The sequence below is a fragment of the Nesoenas mayeri genome, assembly GCF_963082525.1.
Source record: "Nesoenas mayeri genome assembly, chromosome: 11".
NCBI classification, from domain to species: domain Eukaryota; kingdom Metazoa; phylum Chordata; class Aves; order Columbiformes; family Columbidae; genus Nesoenas; species Nesoenas mayeri.
Window position 1 is genome coordinate 6,573,124 of NC_137563.1, and position 26,318 is coordinate 6,599,441.

The 26,318-nt window shown below is 42.4% G+C and overlaps 1 protein-coding gene across 1 annotated transcript; it reads left to right on the forward strand.

The window, feature by feature from the left end:
* Positions 1-547: 547 nt before the first annotated feature.
* On the forward strand, positions 548-25,654 carry SV2B (synaptic vesicle glycoprotein 2B; the record flags this gene model as incomplete). The annotated part of the gene is made up of 12 exons (XM_080351382.1): positions 548-1,064; positions 10,538-10,718; positions 11,352-11,503; positions 13,342-13,475; positions 14,234-14,323; positions 16,427-16,537; positions 17,679-17,767; positions 18,583-18,747; positions 21,056-21,189; positions 21,880-22,080; positions 24,357-24,516; positions 25,471-25,654. The coding sequence occupies 12 exons, from the start codon at positions 548-550 to the stop codon at positions 25,652-25,654; spliced, it is 2,118 nt and encodes a 705-aa protein (XP_080207508.1).
* Positions 25,655-26,318: the final 664 nt, after the last annotated feature.

Here is a 26,318-nt window from a genome sequence, read left to right on the forward strand (position 1 = left end):
CTCTTTTTTTGTTCTGAGACTTTGGGTTTTGATGATGGAAAAACATTTCTCACATGCTCTGTTGCCATTTTATTTTTTGGCAATGGAGAAGCCTGTATTCAAAATGTGGGGTGTTAAACTCAATGCATGTGTGCTTGCAAGGTGACTGCTATCTCATTGCTATTGTTTCCTCTTTCTCAGGACATGACCTTCACCACCACAATGAATCAGGAAAAACCTGACAAATCCTCCTAGCTTTCTGGCTGTTGAATTTGCTGTTCCCTTGCTGTTCACCAGACAGCAGCTTTTTCCACTCAAAGCACAGAAGAAACCAGCAAGTCACAAATGACAGCTGAAAAGTGAAGCACTATCATACATTGTATGAGAGTCTGTCAAAGAGAAACTTTATATAGTAGTTATCTTTCTGCGCCTGGGAAGTTGTGTATCCCATCAGTTCCAAAGAACAGAGATATGTTCAAGTAACCAACACCAGAAATTGCACAAATCAATACTTACATTACAGTGTCTACACACAGTGATCTGCAGCGTTTAGAAATCTGCATTCAGAATGGATGATGGATATAGAAACACAAACCTCTATCAAGGGGGCAGGGAGGCAAACCAAGTCTCAGATGACTACAGGTACCAGGATGGTAACTACGAAGGGTATGCACCCAATGATGGCTATTATCGTGGTGGCGATGAGCCTGCTCATGAAGAAGATGCCCAGAGTGACGTCACAGAAGGCCATGATGAAGATGATGAGGTCTATGAGGGGGAGTACCAAGGGATTCCGCACCCAGATGACATTAAAGAAAAACAGAAGAAGCGAGCTCCTGCCATGGATGATGAGTACAGAGACCGTGCTGACCTTATGGCAGAGAGGATGGAGGATGAGGAGCAGCTTGCCCACCAGTACGAGAACATCATTGAGGAGTGTGGCCACGGACGCTTCCAGTGGACCCTCTTCTTTGTTTTAGGGTTGGCACTGATGGCAGATGGGGTGGAGGTGTTTGTGGTAGGATTTGTTCTCCCCAGTGCGGAGAAGGATATGTGCTTATCCAGTTCGAACAAAGGGATGCTAGGTAAGTGCCACTTGCTAACAACTCTTCTAATGTGGTAGACAGTAGCTAGAACATCTTTTTTCTAATGATCAGGTGATTTCAGGATCTCCTGATGACTCTCCTCTTGTGTTGTATGTCGTGCATACTCATGGCTGTGTGGATCTGACTCAAGAGGGGTTTGCATGCTACTGAGAAAGCAGCAGAATTGCACCCCATCTAAGTCCACCTAATGAATCTGCAGTGGCCCCAGTACTGGTCATTGCAGGCTGGACCTGAACACAGCAGCTCATAGTCAACAGGTCCACAGGGCAAAACTCATAGCGGTGTTCCAGGACAAATTAAGTGAAAGGTTAAAAGTGGATTTTCCTACTTGAGGATCTAGTGACTCAGATTTCAATGCTTTTAGAAAATATGTTGTAATGAGCAGTCCACCAAGCAGTACCATTCAAGTATGGTGGTTATAGAAGACAGGGGTCCCTTTGCTCTGCATCTCTTGGCTGTTACATTGCTGTCCTGCTCTCTGAAATTTTCCACTTTGCCCAGGTTCCTCTTTTCTTCAGCCCAAACTCCCAACTGGCAAATCAGCTGTGTAGTCTGTTCCTTCTGCATGTTAACTTCTTGGTCAGAGCCATTTGCTGATACATTCTGGATCAGAAGTAGCCAAAGGAGGTTTCTTCTTAGGTCTGTGGAATGCAATTAATGTGTTGTGTGGGGATTACAGGCTGAGGCTACTGGCAACATCCCTTTTGCAACACTATTGACATCTCCCTGTGATCAAACTACAAAGGCTTAGTTGTTGTGAGACTGGGTGGAAAGGTTTGGATGAATGTTTTTTTCCTTTGCATGTTATAAGCTGAAGACAGCAAAGCCTCAGAGATCTTCAAGAACCAGGAAAGTATCCAGCATGACCTGTAGTGAGAGCCAGCTGTGCAATAGTACAGCACATCTGGAAGGAAAATAAAGTAGCTCTTGGAAGAATTGCTTAGGAGGGGAGAGTGTGTCTTGATGGACATGTACTGGGGCTGTAGGGGAATCATCAGGGCCAGTAGTTCATACATTCTGGCTCAGAATCCCTGCCTGATACAAGGTAAATGCAGATTTTGGATTAAACCCCAGCCCTTGACTCCATTTTATTTGCATTATTTTCATGTGGCAAAGGTGATAGATAGTTACCCTTATATAGACCTCTCATCTTGGTGTACTGAGGTCCTAGACGCTTTTCTGTTTTTTCTTTATCTTTGGACTTGAGGATCAGGATGTTTATTTCTGTAGTTAGCCAGGTTTGTAACTTAGTTTTGTGCCTTAAAGAATTTAGTTCCTTTTTTTTGCTTTGCAAACCACTTAAAAATTCTAGCTCAAAATATCTCACATCAGATATATCTAAAAGCAAATTGGATTCTGTTTTCAAAGGGACTTCTGAATTCACCAGCTCCTTATAGGACACCAGGCTGGGTGCCTTTTTAGTGATGAGACCTTTTTTGAGAAGCAGGTCACTTATTTTGGTGACTATATGAGAGCTGAGATCTTCTGAAACTCTGACCCTATAAATATCTATCTCTGTAGAGCTCAAGCTCTGGCAGGCACTCTGCTCAGAAAACTTCAAATGTCACAAGAAAAATCTATCTTCGAAGTATTTCTGGCCCAACCACAGGTAAAAATGAACGAGAAATCTCCCCAGAGAGCTCGTTCTGCTTCTTCCAGCTCAGTATTTGCAAGGCTGAATGTTCAGGGTGTTCTGATAAGCTCTGAATCAGCAAGGAGACATTTGGATCCATATTCAATCCCAGCTACAGCCTCCAGCACATTAACGAAGCTAATCTGGAACTGCTAATTAGGGGAAGAGCACTCTTTGCTGCTTTTCCTGCCCACTTATAAAGACAACTTTTGAGAATGTGGTTTTGCAGAACAATTTCTTCTGTCCTTAGCTTGTTTGTAAAATCTTGTGTTCACACTATTTTGTGGCTTATATATGAGGAAAACAAAGAATTTTCCTAAAAACCAGTAAAAGTTGATTCATCTTAGTTTGAGGCAGAAAGTGAATATTTATGGTAGCACTCAGTTGTTAATGATTGGTGTTGTACATGAGACAGATCTCTGATTCAGTCATTTTTATTTGTTAAACACACTTTCTTGTCTGCTGGGTATTCCACGGCTGCAAGTTTCCTCTTGGATCCGTTTGCGAGATGATCCTTTGTGAAGGTGAATTAAGTGTGGCTTAGAAAGCCTTAGATTGCAGATCAATGCACTGATGCAGGTGATGATTACCCAAGGGCATCAAGAAGTGAGGGTGTGAGGAAGCTGAAGTAGGGGCTGCTGTAGGGTGTAGGAGGGGAAGAGTGGGGATCTCTGGGTCTGAAGAGAAGGAAAGGTTTCTGCCCAGCTATGGGCAGCAGCAAGGTATAAAGGGTGCTGGATGTTTGGTGGGCACCAGGGCAGCACAGGGACAGGAGGTTTGGGTGCAGATCTGCCTCCAGCACAGCCTGGTCTCCCCAGTACTGCCCATGCAAGAGGGTTTCATTCCGTTTCTGAGCAGTTGTTGGTACATACCGTGATAAGGACAGCCAGCTATCAGCTCTTGGAGGGAAAGGCTAGGGAAGTGCTATTGATGGAAACAAGAACATAATCTTACTCAAAACCTTTCCTGGATTGGCTTCAGCACCCACCCACCAGCAATTAGAAAAAGGTATCTCCTAACAAAGCTCAGAGCTTCCAACACACGCTCATTTCCCTCAGGATTTCCATTCCCTCAACAGTCTACGGATTGTGCTATGACAAATTGATCTTGCTAATATCCAGGGTTCAGTGATACTTACAGTTGACTTGGCACAATAATGCGTGGCAATCAAAGAGCTCCTCACCTCAATTTCTGCCTAGCGTGCAATGATAATCTTCTAAGAGTGTGTCTGCACAGAATGAACAGACGGCTGATTAGAGAAGGAACAGCTTTCCCTCAAATTATCATGAGCTTTTAGGGATGGAGGGTCACCATCCACACAAGTTACTGCCCTTTACCTTATCCAACAGATGAACTCATTCCCAAGCGGCTGTTAGTCTCAACACATTTTTGCTAAGGAAAATAATCAGGTTATCCCAGGTGGACTTAAGGTTGCTTCCAGGCAGCTGCTAACATTTAAACACACAAGAAGGTCTCAGCCATCAACAAGAGAAGGAAATAAATCAGTTAAGTAATCAAACTCTCTCAGAAACAGGAAGGGACAAATAAGAGAGCTAAAGTAGATGCCCCCTAAAGACCAATTTAGTGAAGCTCAGCTTCTGCTAAGAGGACATTAAATACTCTGTATATTGCCTATTTTTCCTCCCTCGGAAAGCAAGCATGGAAAAATATCGAGCAAATTATGGCCAAATTATGCAAAAATTACAAATAAACAGATGCCCACAGTGTTTCACAAAATGTGTGAAATGAGTATGACACATCTTAGAAAACGTTTACATTTTGTGCTGAAAATAAACATCTCCCCATCAGATGCAAATTAACAGCTAGTTTAGCCCTAAATATCCCTAGTGGGACAAAAAACATATTTGGAGTTTTTCTGTTATGTGAAATGCTATTTTGAAGATTGTTGCAGGGGTATTATAAAAAAAGGAGAAGAAACAATAACTGTATATATTTTAACAGTTGAATTTCAACAGGTTTTAAGACTAGTAATAAGAATAATTTCAGTAACTTGTAGCAACAATATTTATGCATAATTATTTGCTAAATCTGCTTTTCTGAGCTTTCACCAGCAGTAGTCATAATAATAATAATTAATTTCTTAAATTTACTGAAACAGAATATTCCTTTTCAGTATAGTATATCCTGACAGAAACAGATTTAATTTTATCTTATTTGCTAAGGATAATCGTATAAAAAGTCATAAAATTAGTATTTACTTATTTGCTGAAAGGCATACATTATCATTTTTTGGAGAAATATCATATAAATTTATACCTTCGAGTGCTTTAAACACTTCTCAGAGGACTAAGTATTATATTTGCAGGCACAGAACAGTAAATACACAGCCAGTAAAAAAGGTGGTGTCATAGTAATGTTTTAAACTTCTTCACATCCTGCATATAAAAACCACAAAGCACAGTTAAAGCATCAGACTTCCCACATTCCCAGAGCTACAATTGTGTTATCATCATTTCACAGTTCAGTAAACAGAGACAAAATTTTTAAGGGCTTTGCCCATAACTGCAAAACAGCCACACCAATGCTGAGAAGAAAACCCGTGTTTCAGACACACATCTCCCTTTTTCTTTTTATGATTTAATAATAATATTTTAAGGAGGTTGTAATCTTACAGACTCTCAGCCTTGCAATGTTAGATTGAGAAAAAACAGAGAAAATATCCTACTAGTAATTATGCAGTTCTGTAGCAATTCAAGCTTCGCTGTATGAATCAGGTTTAATAGGTTGTGTTACAATATCCCTGCTTTCAGTTGTGTGAAAAGGATGTTTTATTATCAGTTGAGATAAAATCTGGCCTCAGCTTCTCATTGACCTGAATTCACCTGATATGACAGTAAATCCTAATCCCCTCAGCAGAGCTCAGTGGCTTTTCTCCACTTCTTTTTTACTGGATAAGCACAGACAAGCCCAGCCATGGTTCCCTTGCTCGGCTGGGGCCCATGCCTGTCTGTTTTGCACCTCCATGGCCATGGAGCCACAATATGGGAATCAGCTAAACCCTGGTGAGACCTGCCCATATCCACGTCCCCAGCATCAGGCAGGAATTCCTGGCTGCAGGTTTGCTCTTGGGCAGAAACCCTCCTGCAGCCCAAGGAGCATCATCACTCCCAATGGTAGGGACCTGTTAGGGGAAAAAAGATATGTGAGTTTTTTTAAACTTTGGAATGCACTACAATTTGTGCAGGTCCAATGTGGGGATAGCTACATCCCTATTTATAAGCTCTGTAGGAATGTCATCTGACGAGAGCCAGCATGAACAGGTTTTCGTTTAACAGCAAAGAATTTGTTTGGCTTCCTCTGTTGAAAACTTTGCCTCAGCAGAGGGGTTGGGTGGGGGGAACCAGATGGTCCCATGAATATTGCAGTGATGGACAAGTCCTGTGGGGGGACTGTGAAGCCGGCTGAGTGTAAACAGCCACCCACGCCTTACTGGCAGCGCTCGCTCAAGTCTTCGGTGTGTATTGCCTCGCCGGTGCTGCGTCAAAGCATTCGTAGATTTGTGCATCTACCTTTGGCTTTAATGTGCAGAATCCCCTCAATCTCATCAGCCAGATATCCACCCCCAGATCTCTGAAAATGGAAAGGCACTTTTTACATGTGCGATTCATTTCTCAGTGTCAGAGCCATTAGCTGTAGATGAAGTCTCTCTGCTGGTACTTGATCAACAAGGCAAGTGCAACGAGACTGCCCTTTCATTTGATTTCCTTTTACAAGGTCAAGGAGATTCATGGGGAAAGCACTAATAAGCCTACAAGGAAAAGCAGATAAGAAATTTCAGGAAAGGAAAAAATGCCATTCAGCCTTCAGTTCATCCTCGGCTGAGACCATCCCCTGTTCTGGGACACACCAGCCATCACTACAGTACAAGACAGTCAGGACTTCTGGTGTTTATTCCTCTCTTTAAATCACTCACATGTAATTGGATCCTGTGCCTTGCCTCATCCATCTCCCAAATTGTCCAGACCAGACTCAGAAAATTTTGTTTGTGTCTATAAAGTGCATCCGTGTATAACAGATGCTACACTGGTGAGAGGGTTTGGATTCTGCTTTTATTACATTTTGAACTGCAAGATGTGTAAGGTCCTAATTCTTTTCTGTTGTCCAAATGCTGTTGCCTTTTAAAAGCCTTCTTTTTTACTTTAGGGCTGTGCTGGTGGTGGCCTGGGCTTTGAAGGCAGGTAGGAGCTTCCACATTCCTGTGGTTCTGTGGTTACTGGCTCCATGCAGACCTGTTAGGAGACACAACCCTGCACCTGGACCCAGGCAGCCTCCTCACCTTCCTGACAGCCCCAAGGACTCTGGGGTTAATTCTTACCATAGACCTTTTTTTTCCCCTGCTAGAATTTTCAGCTTATTCTCTGAGTCCTTGTCCTGACTTGAAAGGGATTCTTTTCAGATCTGCCTCATTTTTAAGAACTTAAATTCCACTAACCATCGATAAAGAAATTCATATTTGCGATAGAGATTTAGCCTTGAATTTTTTGTTTTCCTTCTGAAACCCTTACAAGTCTACTTCTAATTATATTGAAATAGTAAAAAGACAGTTTAGTACACGTATAGCCATATACTGTATCTGCTTTTATTCCTGGAAGTTCAGCTTTTAAGTCCATAAATCCTATCTGCCATGGAGGACACAACTCCAGTAAAGACTAATAAATTTCTTAGTGTGGAAAGGCTCTATATGTTACCTCTTTCCTAGCAGGAATAAGCCCAGCCAGTGGTCACATATTTTCCTTATAACTTAAGCATTGGATGAGTCATAACCTGAAATTTATTCTTAGAATTTTTGATCTTTGGTTTTCCACAGATTTTATGGGAAGCTATTGCAGACTTTCCCATAGGCATTCATTATACTCCATTACTTGTGGAATAGTTCGTAAATAACAGCTTATTCAGAATTGCCCTTAACATTTTACCTGATCACTGCATTTGGAAACTGAGCTTTCTCAGCACAGTCCAGGTCTGCGTGGTTTGAAGCCAAGGATTGGAGTCGAGTTTCTGGTACAGACCATTGTAATGTTGTTCCTTAGCATATTTGGTGGCCAGAAGTAACACAGCAGAACAAATACCATTTAGTGGTCATTACTCTTGGTCTAATTCTCCTTAAAATTTTAGTTTCCTTGATATAGACTGGATCTCTTTCAGAGGTAACAGCCATCACTGTGCTCTCCAGAAGACTGTCTCTCCTTCATGGAGACTGTATGAGTAAGATTTCTACTCTTCCCTGTGTCCCTGCCACCTTATCTTTAATCCAGGACACAGCAATCTGCAAAGCCTGACGTTGTTGTGCACCTTGGGTCCTAAGATCCAACAGCTGACAGAGTGTTTTATAGCAGCTGCCACAAAAGGTATTATGATATTGGCCAGAACATGCAGTCTTCCCAAAAGAGACCTCTCCATCATAATAAAGTGTCCTGCTGATTTTGTTTCAACCCTGAAGTAAACATTTCTATAACCGGAATTCTTCCCCTCAGACACTGGCCAAGTGGACAGTCTCTGGTCATCCCTGAGGTCTCCTTTACTACAGATTTTCATTGTTTTAAATTTCTAAGGTACAATGCATCCATTGGTTTATTGCATACGATAACCAATTAAAGCCACGTCCTCTAAGTGAGTTTGTGACATGAACATCTCTACTGTACTTTATGTCGCTCACTGTTCGATGGACACTGTGTTGCAGGGATATAATCTTCCTTTCCATCACAAGTTTGGGCTCCTCAGTCAGAATCTGCAGGGGTTTGCCCAGAAAAGCAGCTCCACTCCACTTCTTGATGCCCAGCTTCACGCACTGCAACATCCCATGCCAAGCCCGCTCTTCCCCTGGCCAGAGCACTGGCTGCCCTGCCACCAGCCAGGACACCCAGCTGCAATAAATCAGTACCTAGAAGACAGTAACAACCTCCTCCACCTCCTCCTGACCTGGGACATTTTCTCTTATTAAGAGGATTTGGATGAACATCTGCCACCCAGGGATTTCTCAGAAAAAAAAAATAAAGAATTAATGCTGGCAGATAATTTCTTCTTCATTTTGGGGCCTGGCGGTGTGGGCTGAGCTGTGCTGGGAGCCGCTGGCAGGGTGCTGGCAGGGCTCACTGTCAGATGGGCGGCTACCATGCACCAGTGAGTAGATACAGGGAGCATCATCACTTCCGTCTGCTGGCTGCGATCAGAGCTGCTGCAGTAAATGTAACTCAGGAGCCAAGGTAAAAGCATTAAGCCTTACAGAACTGCATTAAGATTCTTCCTTTAGAAAGATTTGTGGAATGAAACATTTTTTTTTACATCAGCTCTCCCTTGTAATCTGTACTTCAGCAAAGAAGCTGGAGGTCCAATTTACCAGAGAAAGAGATCCCAGGTTCCAAGCTGTGTACGTATCTTCTCTGAATGGTGCGGATCAGTATCTGAAACCTTTACACACCTTCAGATCACCTCACCAGGACAGCTCGGGTCAGGAGGGCAGAGCAAGGAGTGTGGTTATTGATTGCACAGTCACATGCTTATGGTGGAGGTACAACTGCACTGGCAAAATCCTGTGTCACGGTTCTGTTAAGGCTGTTAAGAGACAAGAATAAAGTTTTTGCCTTCAAGACACAAAATTCTGATTGTCTATTAGACATCATGTAGACAGAAAGGAAAGCAGAACTGTTCACAGAGAGGTGACCCCACTGCTCTGCTATGGAATGGGGAGATTTCAGAAATCCAGACTTTTCCACTTCTGATCAATGTTAGACAAACATCTTTCAAATGCTGCAGTGCTTCTCTGCTGCATAGCTTTTAATTTAGTAATGCATTTCAAATCAAGTGTGGGCATTTGCCATTGAAAGACAGAACCAGCTGCCAAACATCTCTCTGCATTGGTCCTTAGCTAGCTTTGCTGGATGGCACAGCACAGCCTTCAGCCATCAGACTGATCGTTTTGTTTAAACATTAGTGAATCACAAAAATATTGTCGCCTTGTTTCCCAAGTGATGCATGTGACAGAACAAGTCCTGGGGAAGATGTTGGTTCTCAAGAGATGTCAATACTTAGTTCTAGGTGAGGATTTACCCTCCAAAGAGATGTTCTTCAAGCAGTATTTTCTCCCTTCTGAAATTTTCAGTGTAAGACTGTACTCTTCTCTAAAAGTTCTCCTTTAGTTAGATGCAATATTTGGGCTCAGTAACAGAGGAAATAGCTGTGCTACAGAAGATGAGTCTTGGTAACAGACTTTAAGATAATGCTAGGAAAAGCAGAGAGTGAATGAGATGATATACTGGATAGGTAACCTGCAAAGAGATTTAGCCATACTTTAGCAGTGTCTCTGCTGCCACAGCTTTCTGAGCATAAACGGCAGCCAGACAGATCCTCCTCTCTACACATCTCCAGTCCCATTGTGCTCAGGAGGGTTAGTGGAGTTAAGACATCAGAATTCTGTTGTGCCATTGGTGGCACATAGCTGGGACACGTGCATCCTAAGCTGCTTATGTCTGGCCATTGCTTACGTGCAGGGGATATGTGAGCAGTGAGGTTGGGAAAGAAAGATGTGGGTCTGGTCAGATGCGGATATGTCTGTATTGCAGGATGCAGTGTAGCGGGGAGCAACAAAGCTCACGGGCAGAAGATAGGGAAATTAGGTTCCACCAATGGATAGACTTTATGGCACCTGAAATAGCTGATTGAGGGGGGCATAGGGGTATTTCTATTGTATAGTATACTGGGTTGATATCAGCTGCCATATGGGTGCTTTAAAATCAGCTTCTACATTGCGTACTATTTCCACACGCTTACCGAACTCACTGTCTCTCTATCTCTACTCTAGGCTTGATAGTCTACTTAGGAATGATGGTGGGGGCTGTCATGCTGGGCGGCCTTGCTGATAAACTGGGAAGAAAGAAATGCCTCATCCTATCACTTGCAATCAATGCTGCCTTCGCGTTCCTCTCCTCCTTTGTCCAGGGATATGGATTCTTCCTCTTCTGCCGCCTTATCTCGGGCCTCGGGTGGGTAACTGATGAATCTGTTGCGTGTCCTGGAGGAATCTCATCACAGTTTGGCAGTTCGAGTGGGCAGTGTGGGAGGAGAAAGGCTGCTCAGGAGATACCTCTGTGGTACTGAGCCAAGATGGCATGGCCGTTCAGCACACGTGATTGTGTCACCTCACTCTTGACCCTTGAAGTGTTTGCAGTAGGGAAGTTTTGTCATTGACATTCTTTTAGTACAGCCCAAATTGTGCAGAAAGGTGAGACTGATAAATAACTACCTCATTTTACACACCTTACTGCCAAGGCCTCCAGTGAGATCCTCAGCCGTTCCCATCGCTTGCCTGTGTTTTGCCTCCCTGAGTGATCACAAAATAACAACAGAGAAGATGTCTAGATGAAGAGCAAGGCACTAAACTGGCTTTTTATAAAATGTACAGGAAATTCAGCTTCCAGAGCAAGAGAAAGATCTTGTTTATCTTTGATGTCTAAGACCAGTCAAGCCAAAGAGATTTGCATTTTTCCTAAAATTCTCACTTTTGTACAGTGCGTTTGAGTGTGACTTTCCCTTTTTGTATATTCAATCCTAGCTACAAAGACATGAAGAAGACTCTTATTCTTCCCATGTGCTCATGTGCTGTTTTTTCTCCTCAGTATCGGAGGATCTCTCCCCATCGTGTTTGCCTATTTCTCTGAATTTCTGTCTCGTGAGAAGAGGGGGGAACACCTGAGCTGGCTTTGCATGTTCTGGATGATCGGTGGCATTTTTGCTTCAGCAATGGCTTGGAGCATCATCCCACATTATGGTAATTGGTTTGTGCTTTTGACAATACCACATTCCTGCATCACTATACTACCTCAAAATCCTGCACAGGTATCGTTAGTCAGTCCTTACATATCTAAGCATAAAAAACCTTATAATAACAGATACCTGAAGTGCACATAAAAGGTCTGATAAATTGACTGCATGATTGACTGACTGATATTAAGGCTGTAAGTAGGACTGATGAGGGCCGCTTTGCATCAAAAGCTTCAATACACCCCTTGAATTACACTGCAGGAGCCTGAGCTTTTAATCTAAATGTCAGTGCATTCAGGGAAAAATGGACTGTGATTATATTGCAAACATTGATCCAGTTATCAAAAATAAGTAACACTAATCAGAGAATTACTGGGTGCTATGAATGACAGCAGTGAGGACAGCACATGCTCTTTTCCATAGCCAAGTGTCAGCACTTTCAGGGCTGTGTGTCTGACGACACGTCTCCCCAACATAGGGTGGGCTGGAGTTGCACCTGACTTCACCTAATTCAGTTGAGGACTGAAATGGATTCCCTACCCAGAGCTAGAACGGGGAGAGAAAAAGTAGGTGGGTGGACTCTGAAACATATTCATGCTCTGAGGAGCAAAAATCTGCATGTCACATGCTGTTCCTTGTAACTCATGTGTATGTCCTAGGAAAACATCAGAAGCAAATATCTACTGGAAAAGATTAATTCCCTCAGTATTCAGTGACACCAACTGTTTGCAGAATCCTGTTTGAGAAAAGTAGGACAGGCAACAAAGACCATGAAGAAAACTAACATTTACCTATCAATCCATTTTTACTGTGTTTAAAGTACACTCATTATAAACTAAGTTCATGCTTTTGATATGATGGAGAATGTTGGAAAGAACAGGCAAACTTACTGCATAGTTGTGTCAGGTTGAAATAATTCTACTATCTGCAACTATATTTGCTTTAAAAGCCTTGTGTATTGATATTGCATTTATTTTTCAGGTGACTTTTTGATGTTGCGTTTTTGTAGTTTTTGATTTCCTATGTTCCCCTGCTATTATGGAACTTCATGAAATGAGTAGAACACCATGACTGGCTCAGATGAGACCTCTGCAAAAGCCATTGCTTGATGATTTCCTTACTATGTGGATTAAAAATATTTATAGAAAAAAATTGAATTAAACTTTCCTTCTGAGATTTGAGCCTAGGGAAAGTAAATTGAGCAATGTAAGAACGATGCTGTACTTTCTAGCCCTTAGCAGGGGAATACCTGACCTGGTCAGACATCAGGAAAAAACAGGAAAGGGGGAATCTCAAATGCAGCATTAGGCTCTTGATTCTTCTAAGTTTGAATTTCAGGTCAGGTTTTGTAGATCTGGAAAAAAAATAAACTTGCTTTCCTAGCTCGCTTACATAAAATGTGAAATACATGTTTGTGTATGAGATGGCAAGAAGCCGTCTCTAAAATGCCTCTCAGATCAGAGAAGATTTAACCTCTGTAAACTTTTTGTAACATCACTGAGCAGCAATAAATTATGATTCCACTACCCTTTCCCAGTCTTGCTTGCCTACAGCTGTACGGAGCTATTCTTATCACTATATGATTTCTAAACTCAAAGATAAAAGGTTTTTAAAAGGCAGAGCCTGAGCCAGAATGTTCCATTTTCTGTAACGAACATGAACTCACTTGCTGTTATCTACTGAACACGCTATTGAGCCTCCAAGAGCTGTCATTACTCAGAATAACAAACTTTGAACCTGTCCCCATGTCACACAGAGCTGTAAAGTTCAGAGCTGCTTTAGAAGAGGAAAAAAAAATCAGAATTCCTGGTTAGGATTTTTACTTTTGGCTCTTTCTGTTTGCAGGCTGGGGGTTCAGTATGGGAACCAACTACCACTTCCACAGCTGGAGAGTCTTTGTTCTTGTCTGTGCTCTGCCCTGCATCGCCTCCCTGGTGGCACTGAAATTCATGCCTGAAAGCCCACGTTTTTTGCTGGAGGTAAAATGATTTATCTGAGCCCTGCAGTCTGATATTAGCAGAGGGTAGTTGGTCCCTAATGTGTCACTGTCTGTCTGTCTTTGTCCCATCAAACACACATAGGACAAGCTCAGAGGCCAAACTGCTCCGACATGTCTATACTAGCTCCACAGATTGCTTAAACCCCAAAGACTACAGGGTCAAAAAACAATGATTAGTATTTCACTGCCAAATGTGGTACAGAAAAAGGTGGTGAATGCTGGGAATTTTAAAAGTCCAACAAAGGCTTTTTTAAAACATCTCATGGAGTTTGCGTGTGTAACTACTGAATCCTAGTGGAAGAACAAAGGACAAAGTACATTTTACTGAGTAAAATACACAAACCTCAGAGTTCTTAAGCAAGGATTTGTTAATCCTATTTCACAGATGTGAAATGTGGCAATAACCCAGCTCAAGTTCACCCTGTAAGTCTTTAGCACAGGTGGGATTAGAGCCCAGGTCTCCTCGTCCATCTCCTCTTCTTTCATCTGGTTTTAAAGTTCTGTTCCTGACTCCTCTCCTGCTTCAGACAGTTTCAGGGTAACTCCTTTCTTCAGCACAGAGATGTTACACTCTGTAAATGCAAACTGTGCTTTCAGCTCTTTGTGTTTAACGCAACCAGTGCTGTATGTCTGCTTCTCTATTACATTTGACCTCTAGAATTGGTTTATCTCTATACTTTGGTAAATTACAGAGATGGGAACTCCAGTACTTGTTTTCCTTGCCTTTGGTGCTTTCAGATAGGTAAACACGATGAAGCCTGGATGATTCTCAAGCAAGTTCACGACACCAACATGCGAGCCAAGGGTGAGCCAGAGAGGGTGTTTACGGTGAGTTTAACAAAGTCACTAGCATGTAAAAAAAACATTTAAAAAAATAGTACTTTTCTTCTTTGGTGCAGCACAGCACCAGTTTATTCCTCCCTTAAGACTCTTTCAACATGACCTCTCCCAGCAGTCAGAAAAAGGACTCTGAGATGTTTTTTTGCATTTAAAGTTAGACACCAGCCTGTTTTTTCAAGAATTAGTCAATCCTGTGAATTGCAGTGAGTACTCTCCATTTCTGGTGTTGCTCTGCAGCCTATAGACCAGCAATTTTCCTATTTCACACACACTTAATTAGTCTGCTGTAAGAGACTAAAACCAAATAAGAGAGATGGGAGATCTGAGTCACTCCTTTCTCCAGTCTGGCTTCTAATCAAACTCTGATTAAACTTTCCATACCTTCTAATGAGCTTCCTAAACTCCACCTGCCTCATACTCAATCTTTAATCTTTCCAAGGGAAAGTGGGATGAGTGGCTATTACTCATTAGTCTGCTGCTTGTTGTGAAAAAGGTCACACCAGTGGACTTCATTATTAGCAAAATCAGGTAAAAGGGCTATGCTGGGGTTAGCTACAAATTACTATAATTCAGTTGTAAACTCCAGTGAGCCAGTCAGGGAATAGCTCTTGATTTATGCTTGTAAAGATGAGAGGGATGGGGAAAGAGAGATACGACTGTGTGTAAAATGTGTCTTTTTGAACAAGAAGGAGGGACAGGCTCTATCTTCAGAAGCTTTCTTATGAAACAAGGCCCTTCAGGAGGGATCTTTCAAGAAAATTAAAGTTTAATGTCTGTTTTTGACAATTATGTGCAGGTTCAGGTAGGAACTTAATGAGCATGTATTACTTTTAGGCTACCAGCCACTTGACTAATGTGAACCTTGATAGCAAAGGTGAGAGAGCCTGTCTCTCTAAATCCCTACTTGGCTTTGCTGGGATGCTGAGCTGGGCCAGGCAGAGAGGAGAAGAGGGCTGAAACTCAAATATATATAGATATATTTCAAAGTGGGGCACTATAAGAGTCTGATCTGAGGAGAAAAGTGAAGGAGCAGCTGCACAGCACCCATTAGTGCTCATTACTCCATCCAACAGTGTCCTGGCTGCTGATCTCAATATCACAGCTCGAGGTACTTTGCTCTGGCTCAGTCAAGATTTACTGACATCCACTGGCACAGGCAGGTGATCACTGTGGCTGCTGTAGCACAAACTGTCAGATTTTGTGTTTTTCTGATAGGCCAGAAGTTGTTAGTTTGTCGTGAGTCAGCTGTTACCAGGATGAGTTCCCAGATCTGACATTTAAACGGTGCCAGCAAGAGGAACATGGAGACTCCACAGCCAAGCCAAAGCTCTCATTCAAATTCAGAAATTTATTTAGGAAATTTTCACCTTCTTATGTTTACAAACAGATCTTGTTTGCTTGAATATGTCTTTCATTTAAAGTTACTGAGTAAATATGTTCTGGGACTCATTTTTAATGTTTCTTGAGCAGTTCAGTTCAGGTGTTCAGTGTTGAAAATTCAGACTGTTTTGGCAGAGCAAATAGATTCCATGGTGTGGGCTCACTTGATGACAGGGTGGATTTTCAGATGCAAAGATTCTCATCTACACATTTGTTTATTATAGAAATTCTGCCAGTGATACTTAAAAGCTGATGGATCAGAAATATACCTGCCAGTTGTCTCTGAAGAAAGAGATCCTGAGGGCACAGCTGGATGCAGATACAAGTGACTGATCATGGAGATACACTTTACTGTAATTGACTAGTCCTAACTTCTAGTGGGAATCTAAAGGATAGAGAAATAAATTAGCACATAGGCACATCAGCCAATATATGAAAGACTGAAGTGGATGTGATGCATTTAAAATATTGCATGAAAGGAAAGAGACTAAGGATGGAGAGATGGAAGAAAGGAAGGAGGGCAGGCTCCTTTCTATAAGAAAATATCTTACTGTAATTAAATCAGTTAGCTCAATTGTTAGTGTCAACATTCAAGGAAAAGGTAGTAAGGGATATAAAGTAAAAACATTGCCCAGAAGACAGTGGAATTTAAAATCCACCCAAGATCAGTTCTGGAAACTTCAGTCCAATATTTTTTTCCTTTCTTTCCAGGTTTCCTATATCAAAACTCCAAAGCAAGTAGATGAATTTATTGAAATTCAGAGCTCAACAGGGACCTGGTACCAGCGGTGGCTAGTCAGAATCACAACTACTTTCAAACAGGTAAATGGAAGAAAAAGCATCCCACATGGGCTTTTGAGCCTGGGAGTCCAGTTCCTCATTGCTTCAGGTCATGGCATCTTGACACCCTGACTCCCACACAAAAAATCTGCTGCTATTTGCAAAGTGCTGGAATCTGATTGCACTTTCTATGCAGATATGTGCATCTGCAAACTGCCACACTGCCAGCCAGGCCTGGAAATGCCCTTTTGAACATCACAATAATCCAGCTGTGTTAATGAGCTTCCAGGACCAGCCACAGCCCCAAGCACTTGACTATCCTCTGAGCAGATAAATATTGATTCCCTCTCCCCCAAGCCTAAGTGAATTTACCACCCACAGTAGATTCAGAAGAGTATTTGCTCCTTCCACCTGCTGAGACTGAGTTTCTAACAATGTTATATAGTCTCTTTGGCTAATTTAACCTTTCACATATGCTATGCTGCTTGCCTATGCCCATGCAGATCTTTGTGGAAAATCTTGACAGAGGCTTCTAGTCTAGGAGGATAAGTGTAAAGGAGAGGCTTTCTTACCTAATAGCAATGCAGATGCTATTCTATTACTACATTTATGTGGCAAGTTAAGAGCATGAGGAGTTATGTCCCCTCGTTTTTCTGGCAGTATTGCCTGTAGCAGGTCAAGAAAAGCAGATCTTGGTCTCCCTCCTGCTCGCTTGGCTTCATCTCTACCTGAGTTCATCTTAGCCCTCCTGAAGTGCCAGCTATGTTTAGGTTTTTACTTTTCAGTGATCTTTGGAAGTTGGTTTGAAAGTACCTCTTATATCAGATGTATATTTGAAAAGACAAAATTCTCAGAGGGTCTGAGAACAGGCTCATATCCACATTTACTCATATAGCCTGAGAGAGACTCTGCATAGTTCCAGTCCAGTCCTAGTCATGTAATCCAGCTCGTTACAGAGAGTTCAGATCAAGTACCCTGGTACGTAGCTGGATGAATGATCTTTTTGTAAGCCATTTATCTTGGTAAATATAATTTTGAACAACCACTGAATACAAGTCACATATCTGACTTTCCCCCAATGAGTTCTTTTTACTGACATCAAGTTTATGATGCACTCAGAAATTATTCTGTCAAGCGTCTGCTGGTATTTTCTTGCAGCTAATTCCTCCTTCTGGATTTGTAGGTCTGGGACAATGTGCTATATTGTTTAACAGCCCAGTACAGGATGAACACACTGATGCTGGCTGTGGTTTGGTTTACAATGGCCTTAAGGTAAGGTACTTCCTTAACTTTTTCAGGAAACTAGAGGGCCCTCGGAGTTTGGATTTTTTTTTTACACTTCTAAATTTAAAAATTCCAAACTTAATCTTATTCTAAAAAGTCTTCGTGTACTGAGCCTTGCTCTCCTATGAACTATTGATCAATCCAATTACTTATATGAGAGTGCAAGGTGCTTTGAATAAATCAGGACTTGAAAATTTCTCAGTAGGGCAGTAGTATATTGACTTTCTCACCCCTAGATCTTTTCTTTGACCTTGTCCACAAAAAAACCCCAAAACAACTACAAAAACATGCCAAAACTAACAAAACAATAACAACAAAAGCCAACCAAACAAAAAAAAACCCCACCTGATTTTCACCTGTTCATCAGTCTCATTCAGGTGAGCCTAAATCTAAACTACAGGTAAATTTTGTCTAAATCTCACCGTAGTCTCACACTTGCAGAAATCTGCCTTCTGGGGGAGTTTACAAGTTTTTTACTGCTCTGCTGGTCTTTTGGGCAGCAAGGATAGCACATCACTGTATTTCCCAGCCAAGGAGTCAATGCCACTAGAACTTAGATGGTTTGTCCTGCTTTAGGTGAATGAAAAGGTATCATCATGCCTCTGGAGCAGCTGGGTGTTTGGAGTAGGGAGATACTTTGCTTCGTCCTGTGCCGGAGCTGAGCAAGAATTTGTATGAGAAATGCATTTGCGTCAGCAATTGAATAAGTTTACAAGTTATGAAGTGGATAATTTGAAAAGTATTGTGATATTAGCAGTGCCAGGATCTTGTATGCCTAATGTATTTCTACCATCCTGCAACAGTTACTATGGCCTTATTGTCTGGTTCCCTGATATGATCCGGTATCTCCAAGATGAGGCGTATGAATCTCGAGTGAAGATCTTTGATGAGGAAGAAGTGTCACACTTCACGTTTAATTTCACCCTGGAAAACCAGATCCATAGAAATGGGGAATACAGAAATGATAAGTAAGTGACCAGTAAAATGGTAAGTGACGAGAATGTGAGTCAATGCATGTAAACTGAAATACAGTTCTAGAAAGTACCTTTTTTTTTTTCATTTTCCACCAACTTGAAAATATCTATTCTTCTTTTGTACACTCGGTCTACATCTCAAATTCCAAAGGCAGTTTTCCACAGACTTTTTTTAATCCTCTTTTTCACACACTGCCTCAGCTATTTCCATCCCCATCTGCAGGGGATGCCTGGGAGGAAACCTGTGAGCAGGGCAGTGGTCTGCTACCCACCTGGCTGTGGCTGGATGTGGAGGTGCCTTCTCTTTCCTAAGCACACACTGACATCTACTGGCCTTGGGTAGCAGAGACCATCCCTTAATAAATTGCTCTGCTGCTTTTTCCAAAATAAAAAGCTATTTTCTCTTTAAATCCTCGTTATGACTTACCCAGGTCTCCATCCTGCAGCCCATTAGTACCAGCTGTGTCATGGCTAGTTGTACTGGTGTGCGTCTCCCCACAGACTGTGTCACCTTCTCTTTGAATGCTTTGAAATCAGTGAAGTTACTCTGGCAGAATATCATTGCTTTCCTCATTTTCTTCTCCTCTTTGGGCTCAGCGAGGTGGTTTTCCTTCTGCATCCAGCCTGGACCCCAATCACACTATGCTCTACAGTAATATAAATCTTAGTGATTTGTAGCAGACCTTTATTACCTTTCTAAATCCCAATAAAGTGGGTGGAAAAATACTCCTTGGTGTATATCTTATAGACATTGGTGGGAGACCCTTCCCTGAGGTAATGAGCTGTGATTGATAGTGCAACCCTCACCCCATAATTCCTATTTTCCTGCCTATTGAGTAGCCAAACGAAGTTTGGTGAGAAGGAAATGTAGGTCAAATTTAGGCATTGGGGACCTTTATCTTAGGCCCAGAGAAGATGCTCAGTTTTCATGAACTTCGTTGAGAACTGAAGATGCTCAGTACATTGCAGGATGAAGATTTAAAGCTGTGCTGTACATCACTCTTCTCTTGCCTTGGTTCTCTCAAATTCAGTAACTCAAAACCTGATCAAGCTTCATTCCAGTAATGCCCAGAGCATATCTCAATTTGATTTATAGCTGCATTTTCCCTCTAGCCTTTGGCTGTGAGTTCAAACTCCATTGAACACCAGGCCATTGTCATATGACTCTTTTAAAGATAGATGTTAAGAAAGCAAACTGCAGGAAAGGGCTTCTAACAGCCTTTGGGAATAAATACATCACAGGCTATTACTGAGCAAATGCAGAACAACTTAAGTTTTACTGTAACCTACAAGACCTTGTACACAGAGCAAAAGCCTGGAATAGTCTTCTTGTGGTATTTTAAACATTAATAATATCTGTTAGTAGCTTCAGTTAAGAAGCCCTGCAGTGTTCATTTAATGGTGTAAACAACCATCAAGGTACACTGTGTTGTAAGTGCTCAATTCAATTAAGTTTCTGGGTATACATTAGAAGGCTTTTTATTCAGTGACAGTTGTGACCTCCTTAACTAGAGCAATAATGCTTGCTCTTAATAGCTCCTTACATCTTCAAAACACGCCTGTGCATTAACGAACACATTTTCCCAGTCTCCCTGCAAAATTTCACAGGTAAATCAATATTGTGTCATCCTTCAGACAAGCAGGTCAGACATGTCAAGCTTCCCATCAGAGGAGAAATCAATCACCTGACACAGCTGATTATTTTTAGTGTAATCTGTTTTCATTACACGCTAGGCAACAGTCCTCGAACAGAGATGGTTACAAGCAGAACTCAGATAATCTCCCCACTCTCTCTAGAAACTCTACTGCATTTTTTCTTTAAAAAATCACTTTGAGTTTAAACAGCTGCCAGAAGCCTTTCACCGAATGGCTCAATGGGCTCATGATAATGTCTGTTTGTATTTATGCTGGAGGAAGAGGCAGAATAAGGAAGACAGCAAGATCAGCTCATAAAGAAAATACCATGCACTCAGTGAAATTTTGTCTTCTTCACATGGACTAATACCGAAAGTGAGATTTGTGTTCACTCAGCCTTAGAAGCATGCTTTCTTAAGGTGTCTATTTTGAGGAGTAGAAAAACTGCCAGAAACCCTAAGCCTCTTCAAACCCTTCTCTCCTACTAAAATACAAAATACATAAGCATGGAGTTGAAAGGTCATTTATGCATTCAAGCAACACCTTTTCTGTAAATGACCCTACTAATTGCCGTTAGTGCTCTCCCTCTTGAAACAGCTGTTGCATGTTATATAGTGTAGAAAATACCTTTAAAGCACAGAGTGAAGTTCTGTTTCCTGTCCCACAGATTTATTGGCATGAAATTCAAGGAAGTGAGATTTGAAGATTCATTGTTTGAGGAATGCTACTTTGAAGATGTGACATCCAGCGAGACCTTCTTTGAAAACTGCACCATCATCTCTACTGTCTTTTATAACACTGGTAATGGGATTCCTGCTGCAGTCTAATTTCTAATTAGGAACTATTTTGTCAGATTCTAGGAGAAAGGATCATAGGGATATGTGTGTTTATGTGTGATTAACCATGCTGATTAATGAGACTGATGATGGAAAAAAGAGGGTGATGCATTTGGAAGGAGGCTTCAGGTTGCTCCATCAGTGTTTTTAACCCCATGGCTTCTGGTGTTGTTGGTTGCTACATGAGAAACACAAAATTCTACACTCGGACCTTGGCAGATTAAAATCATGGCAAAGAGCCTAGCAGTTTAATAGCTCAATTCAACAAATTTGGCTTAAAATAGAATTTTAACCAACCTTTGGTTGAAGATCATAAGCAATAAAATATTCATTAATTTATCCTGAAAAAGCTTTTCATTTCTACTCCAATAGAGAGCAAACCATAATGCCATGAAAGCAATAGCCTGCATTGCCTTGTCCTTGTGGCGTGATAATACTGGTCCAGGTGACTCCACAAATATAAGGAGTGCTTGGGCTTACACCCACTAGGTGCCAAGCATGTAGCTAGAGTTTGCCACTAAAGTAAAACCTTCCTGGCTATTTCCATTCAGTGAGGAGTACCTCTCGGATCTTGGGTTTGATTTTGATTCCTGTTGCTGTTATATGAAGGGAGATCAGCCAAGCCAGATCAAGACTTTGCCTCTTTATCTTGCAGATCTCTATGAACACAAGTTCATCAACTGCAGATTGATAAACAGCACGTTTATGAAGGAGAAGGAAGGCTGTCACCTGGACTTCGAGGAGGACAATGATTTCCTGATCTACCTGGTCAGCTTCCTGGGCAGCCTGTCTGTGCTGCCGGGCAACATCATCTCTGCGTTACTCATGGACAAAATAGGGAGGATAAAGATGATTGGTGAGTGGGGATGACGGGTGCATGGTGCAGGTCCTGGGTGGGAACACGACTCTGCAAAGAGCCAAGGTCAATGCGAAGGCCTCACTTCATCTACACACACCAACGCAAGCCGAGATGACACAGGTGGGGATGAGTCATTCCTGTATCAAATGGAGCAGAAGGGTGAAAGGACTCAGTGGTGAGGCAAGTGATCTACTCCGTGGCAGTGGGCAAGTTACCTGCCCCCCACCTCCCCACCCAGCTTTTCTGTGACATCCTGCTTTTTTTTTTTTTTTCCTTTAGTTTGATTTTTATGTCAAAGCCTGTATGATTATCCGGCTCTCAGCACAACAGGGTTGGAGCTGAAGCAGGACCTCTTGGTGTCATTGAGTTGATGCTGATGTCCCTAGGACTCTAAATAAATAAACACTTTGCTTGTAGCAATGAATATTCACAAAGATTATTTGATGCGGCTGCTTGACAGCCCAGGAGTTCCCTCTGTTGATTTTCTGATTTTGTAATGATTTTATAAACAGCTTCCGAGAGCATATGGTAGATTAACTGACCATGTCACAGCCAAGGAAGATGCCACCTTTAGCGTTATGGGAATAAGTTATCACCTTATCAGCTTTATGATTACTTTGGGAATTTCTGGTGTTGCTTCCTCCAGGGTTCAGACCTTGCTCTCCAGGTACTGTGGGAATCATGCCTTGAGGGACACCCAAGTGAGTTTAATAAAGTCAGGGATGTGGCTCAGGGGTAAGAGGAGGCTCATGCTCTTGAGCTCACCTCTCTGTTTCTTCTGAGAACAGAGGGAAGTTTAGCTAGCTTAGCTTAACCATCAGCCAGGTTAAGGTCAGCAAGATGACCCCACCAGTGTGTCAGGAATATATGCTGTTCATGTTCAAGTTCATGTAGTGAACTTGGAAAAAAACCTCATACAATCCATAGGGTCTGTGGGATGTAAGTTAAATAAAGCTGAAGGAGAATCAGAATTTCCACTCTGCAAGCATGTCAGCACTTCTACTTTTTCATCTGGAATTGAGATGACAGCTGGAATCCTAAATGCTTATTTCTTCTGCAGAATGAAAAGTACGGGACAAAAATTAGTAATGACACGCTGAAACGTTTCACTATGGAATTTTCAATTGAAACAGCCTTCTGGCATCTCACCCGTATCACTCTGTTGAACATATTATTTCTGGTCAGCTTAACATGAAAACTGAATTTTGCTTTTGCGTCCTGTGCCTCTCTGGGACTTCAGTTCATTTTTATCATGTTCTGCTAAACCCTCTCCTGTGCCAAACAGCAGATCTCCTGGTGCACACACAGTGACCCTAATGCTGCTCTATGCCTCTGCAGCAGAGGAAATATTCATGTGACACAGTGGGGGATGTAGTCTGGCCATGTACCATGGAAGAGAAGTGGATATGGAAGCTTTTTGTGGGTAGGGCACTGCAGTAGCAAAATGCAGCATAATGTCCAAAATGAAGGATTTTAGTTCCAGTTCACTATCCGAATTATTTTGGTCAGTGTCAAATCAATTCAAGAAACCCCAAAGAGAAAAGAAAAACCACTTTCCTGGAGAACAACAGTGAAACAACAGTGAAAGATACTTTTATTTTGTGAAAACTGCATCTTTCAGGTGAAAATTCCTAATGGGGTAGAAGGCAGTGATGTAGCCATTAATTTTTCTGAATCTGAACTGTGCCTAACTGAGCATGAACCGCTCTCACTTTCTCCCTTGGTGGTGTTCATAAAATTATGGCTCCTGTGCAAATGTGCCATGAAATCCAATGATGTTCTTGTAATTAAAATAGACCTCAAGTGCTTAATACAATTGGCTGTAAATTATCCTAATTGAGACCAGAAATGTGTCAAGTGATTCCAATATGATATGAAATGCACCAGCTCTTCACTCAAAACTCAAATTGCAAAACCTTCACAATGATTCTTGCTCCTCATTGACTTTCATGTTTACTTGTCTCTGCTCTTCCTGGGTCCATCTGGATGTCTGAGATGCTGGAAACCTGCCTGGAAAAGCCTGTGTTCAGAGTCTCCATAGAGCAGAACTATCAGCAAGATCAGATTGTCATTGAGAACATTTTCAGGCTGGTTTCCAGCACCAGAGAGTGACAGATAATCAGCATCAATGTATTTTTGGATTCTTGCAGATCTAATTCTCCTTGGGGTGAAATGCCATCACTTGAAAACCATCTTTATCAACAAATGTGTTTGCTCAACTGTGGACAGGGGGAACAGGTGCCAACACTTTTCCTTTGGTTTGCTCCCCGTAGGTGGCTCAATGTTGATCTCGGCAGTGTGCTGCTTCTTTCTGTTTTTCGGCAACAGCGAGTCAGCTATGATCGGCTGGCAGTGCCTCTTCTGTGGGGCCAGCATCGCCGCCTGGAATGCCCTGGATGTGATCACCGTGGAGCTCTACCCCACCGACAAAAGGTGCTCAGAATATTTCTCCTTTTATTCTCCACCCTCTGACTTTGTCCTCTCAGTTCCTGATGGAAAAAAGTCACTCTAGATACATGTAGATGGGGAAGATGTTTTTTGTTTGTTTGTTTGTTTTTTAATTATTTTTACCAGTCCTTACGAGTTGGGTAGTCCTGTGGCTATACAGGATCAGTGCGGATATTTGCAAGCGTAATTCTGCATGCACAGTGGTTTGTACACAGGGAGTTGTGTGGGTGTTTGGAAATCAGAGGCAAATAAAATATGGATTCTGTCATTTCCACGGCTGTGCACAGAGGTCTGCCCCTTCAGACTGTATCCTCCAGCCTCTTGTCATAGCTCATCATCGTGACAGCCTTCCCCTCCACAACCTGAAGACAAACATGTGCACAGAAAGGTTTGGGAGACAGGGCAGCACAGGAAACTTTGCGAGAATGTACTATAGATAAGATCTTTCCTTGCAACATCATTATAAGCATTTGTTACCTTTTCCTGGCCATTGAGGGAAGCCAGAAGGGAAGGAGAAGGACTGTTCTTTGAAGGCAGCATGCTTTTAGATGCTGGGTGACGCAGGATTTGGAGGAGTGCTCTGGTTGTTTTACTAGTGACAACCCACTCCAGCCAGTGCTTGAAAGGGCTTTGGCAAGTTCTAGAGCAGGTGGCATCCTGCTGCCTTTGGAGAGGACCAAGGCTCTCACAGTGGGCTGCTCTAGGGGCTGGGAGAAGCTGAGATGAAAAGGAGAAATGAGTATACACAGACATTCTGCTCATTAACCCAGACATGCAAAACAGTGACATCTCTTTATCAAGTGATTTATTCTGCCTCACTTGCTAGAAGCATAGCCTGGGCAACATAAGAACATTCACAAAATTACCCATCCAGATCTTCTGTAGTTATGCCAAGAACCTCCCTCCTAACCGTTGCTTTCTGCTTTTTTTTCCCCTCAGGGCAACAGCCTTTGGCATCCTCAATGGGCTTTGCAAGTTTGGTGCCATCCTGGGGAACTCAATCTTTGCCTCCTTTGTAGGGATAACCAAGGTGGTTCCCATCCTTCTGGCTTCCTCTGCTCTGGTTGGAGGTGGTTTGCTCGCTTTGCGCCTGCCAGAGACTCGAGATCAGGTCCTGATGTGAGCAACCGAGGCTGGGGGGACCAGGGGGGCAGACATAGAAGAGGAACAAAAAAGAGCCATGTTCAGAAAAATCAAAACGTCCATTTCTGTACTGTTCTGTCGATACCTGAAAGAGAGAGGGCAGAAGGAAAAAAAGAACCCAAAGGGATAAAATGAAACCTCTAGTTTCTGACCCTTTTACAGCCGCGACTGGTGCATGCAGCTGCTACACACCCCTTGCAGAGCTTGGATCTAACCTTGCCTACACTGGGACTCTGCCCTTCCCCTCTCCATCCCAGTGTAACGACACAGGACACAAACGGTGGCTTCGTGCATGTGTGCTCCTGTGTGGGTGTGAGCGTGTCCAACGAGAGGACAGATCCTGACCCCCTCCTGCCTTTGCTGAGCTGTGAGATGCTGCCCGCCTTGCACAGCGCTCCTTGGCCATTCATATCAGCTGTGCTCAGACACGAGGGCATCCGAAGGGGAGGCAGGTAACCAACGTACTGTAGGTGAGCTCCAGAAATGGGGACAAGAGCTACAAATGTGACTAGTGACCCTGGCTGTCTTGATTTTGGGGTTACCACCTGAGCCACCTCAAAGAGCGAGTGAGTCCTGATTTCTGGAGGATTAGAGGGTGAGTGCTCAGCCCTCTCAGGGTTTCAAAGCCCTTTACTGTTTTCACT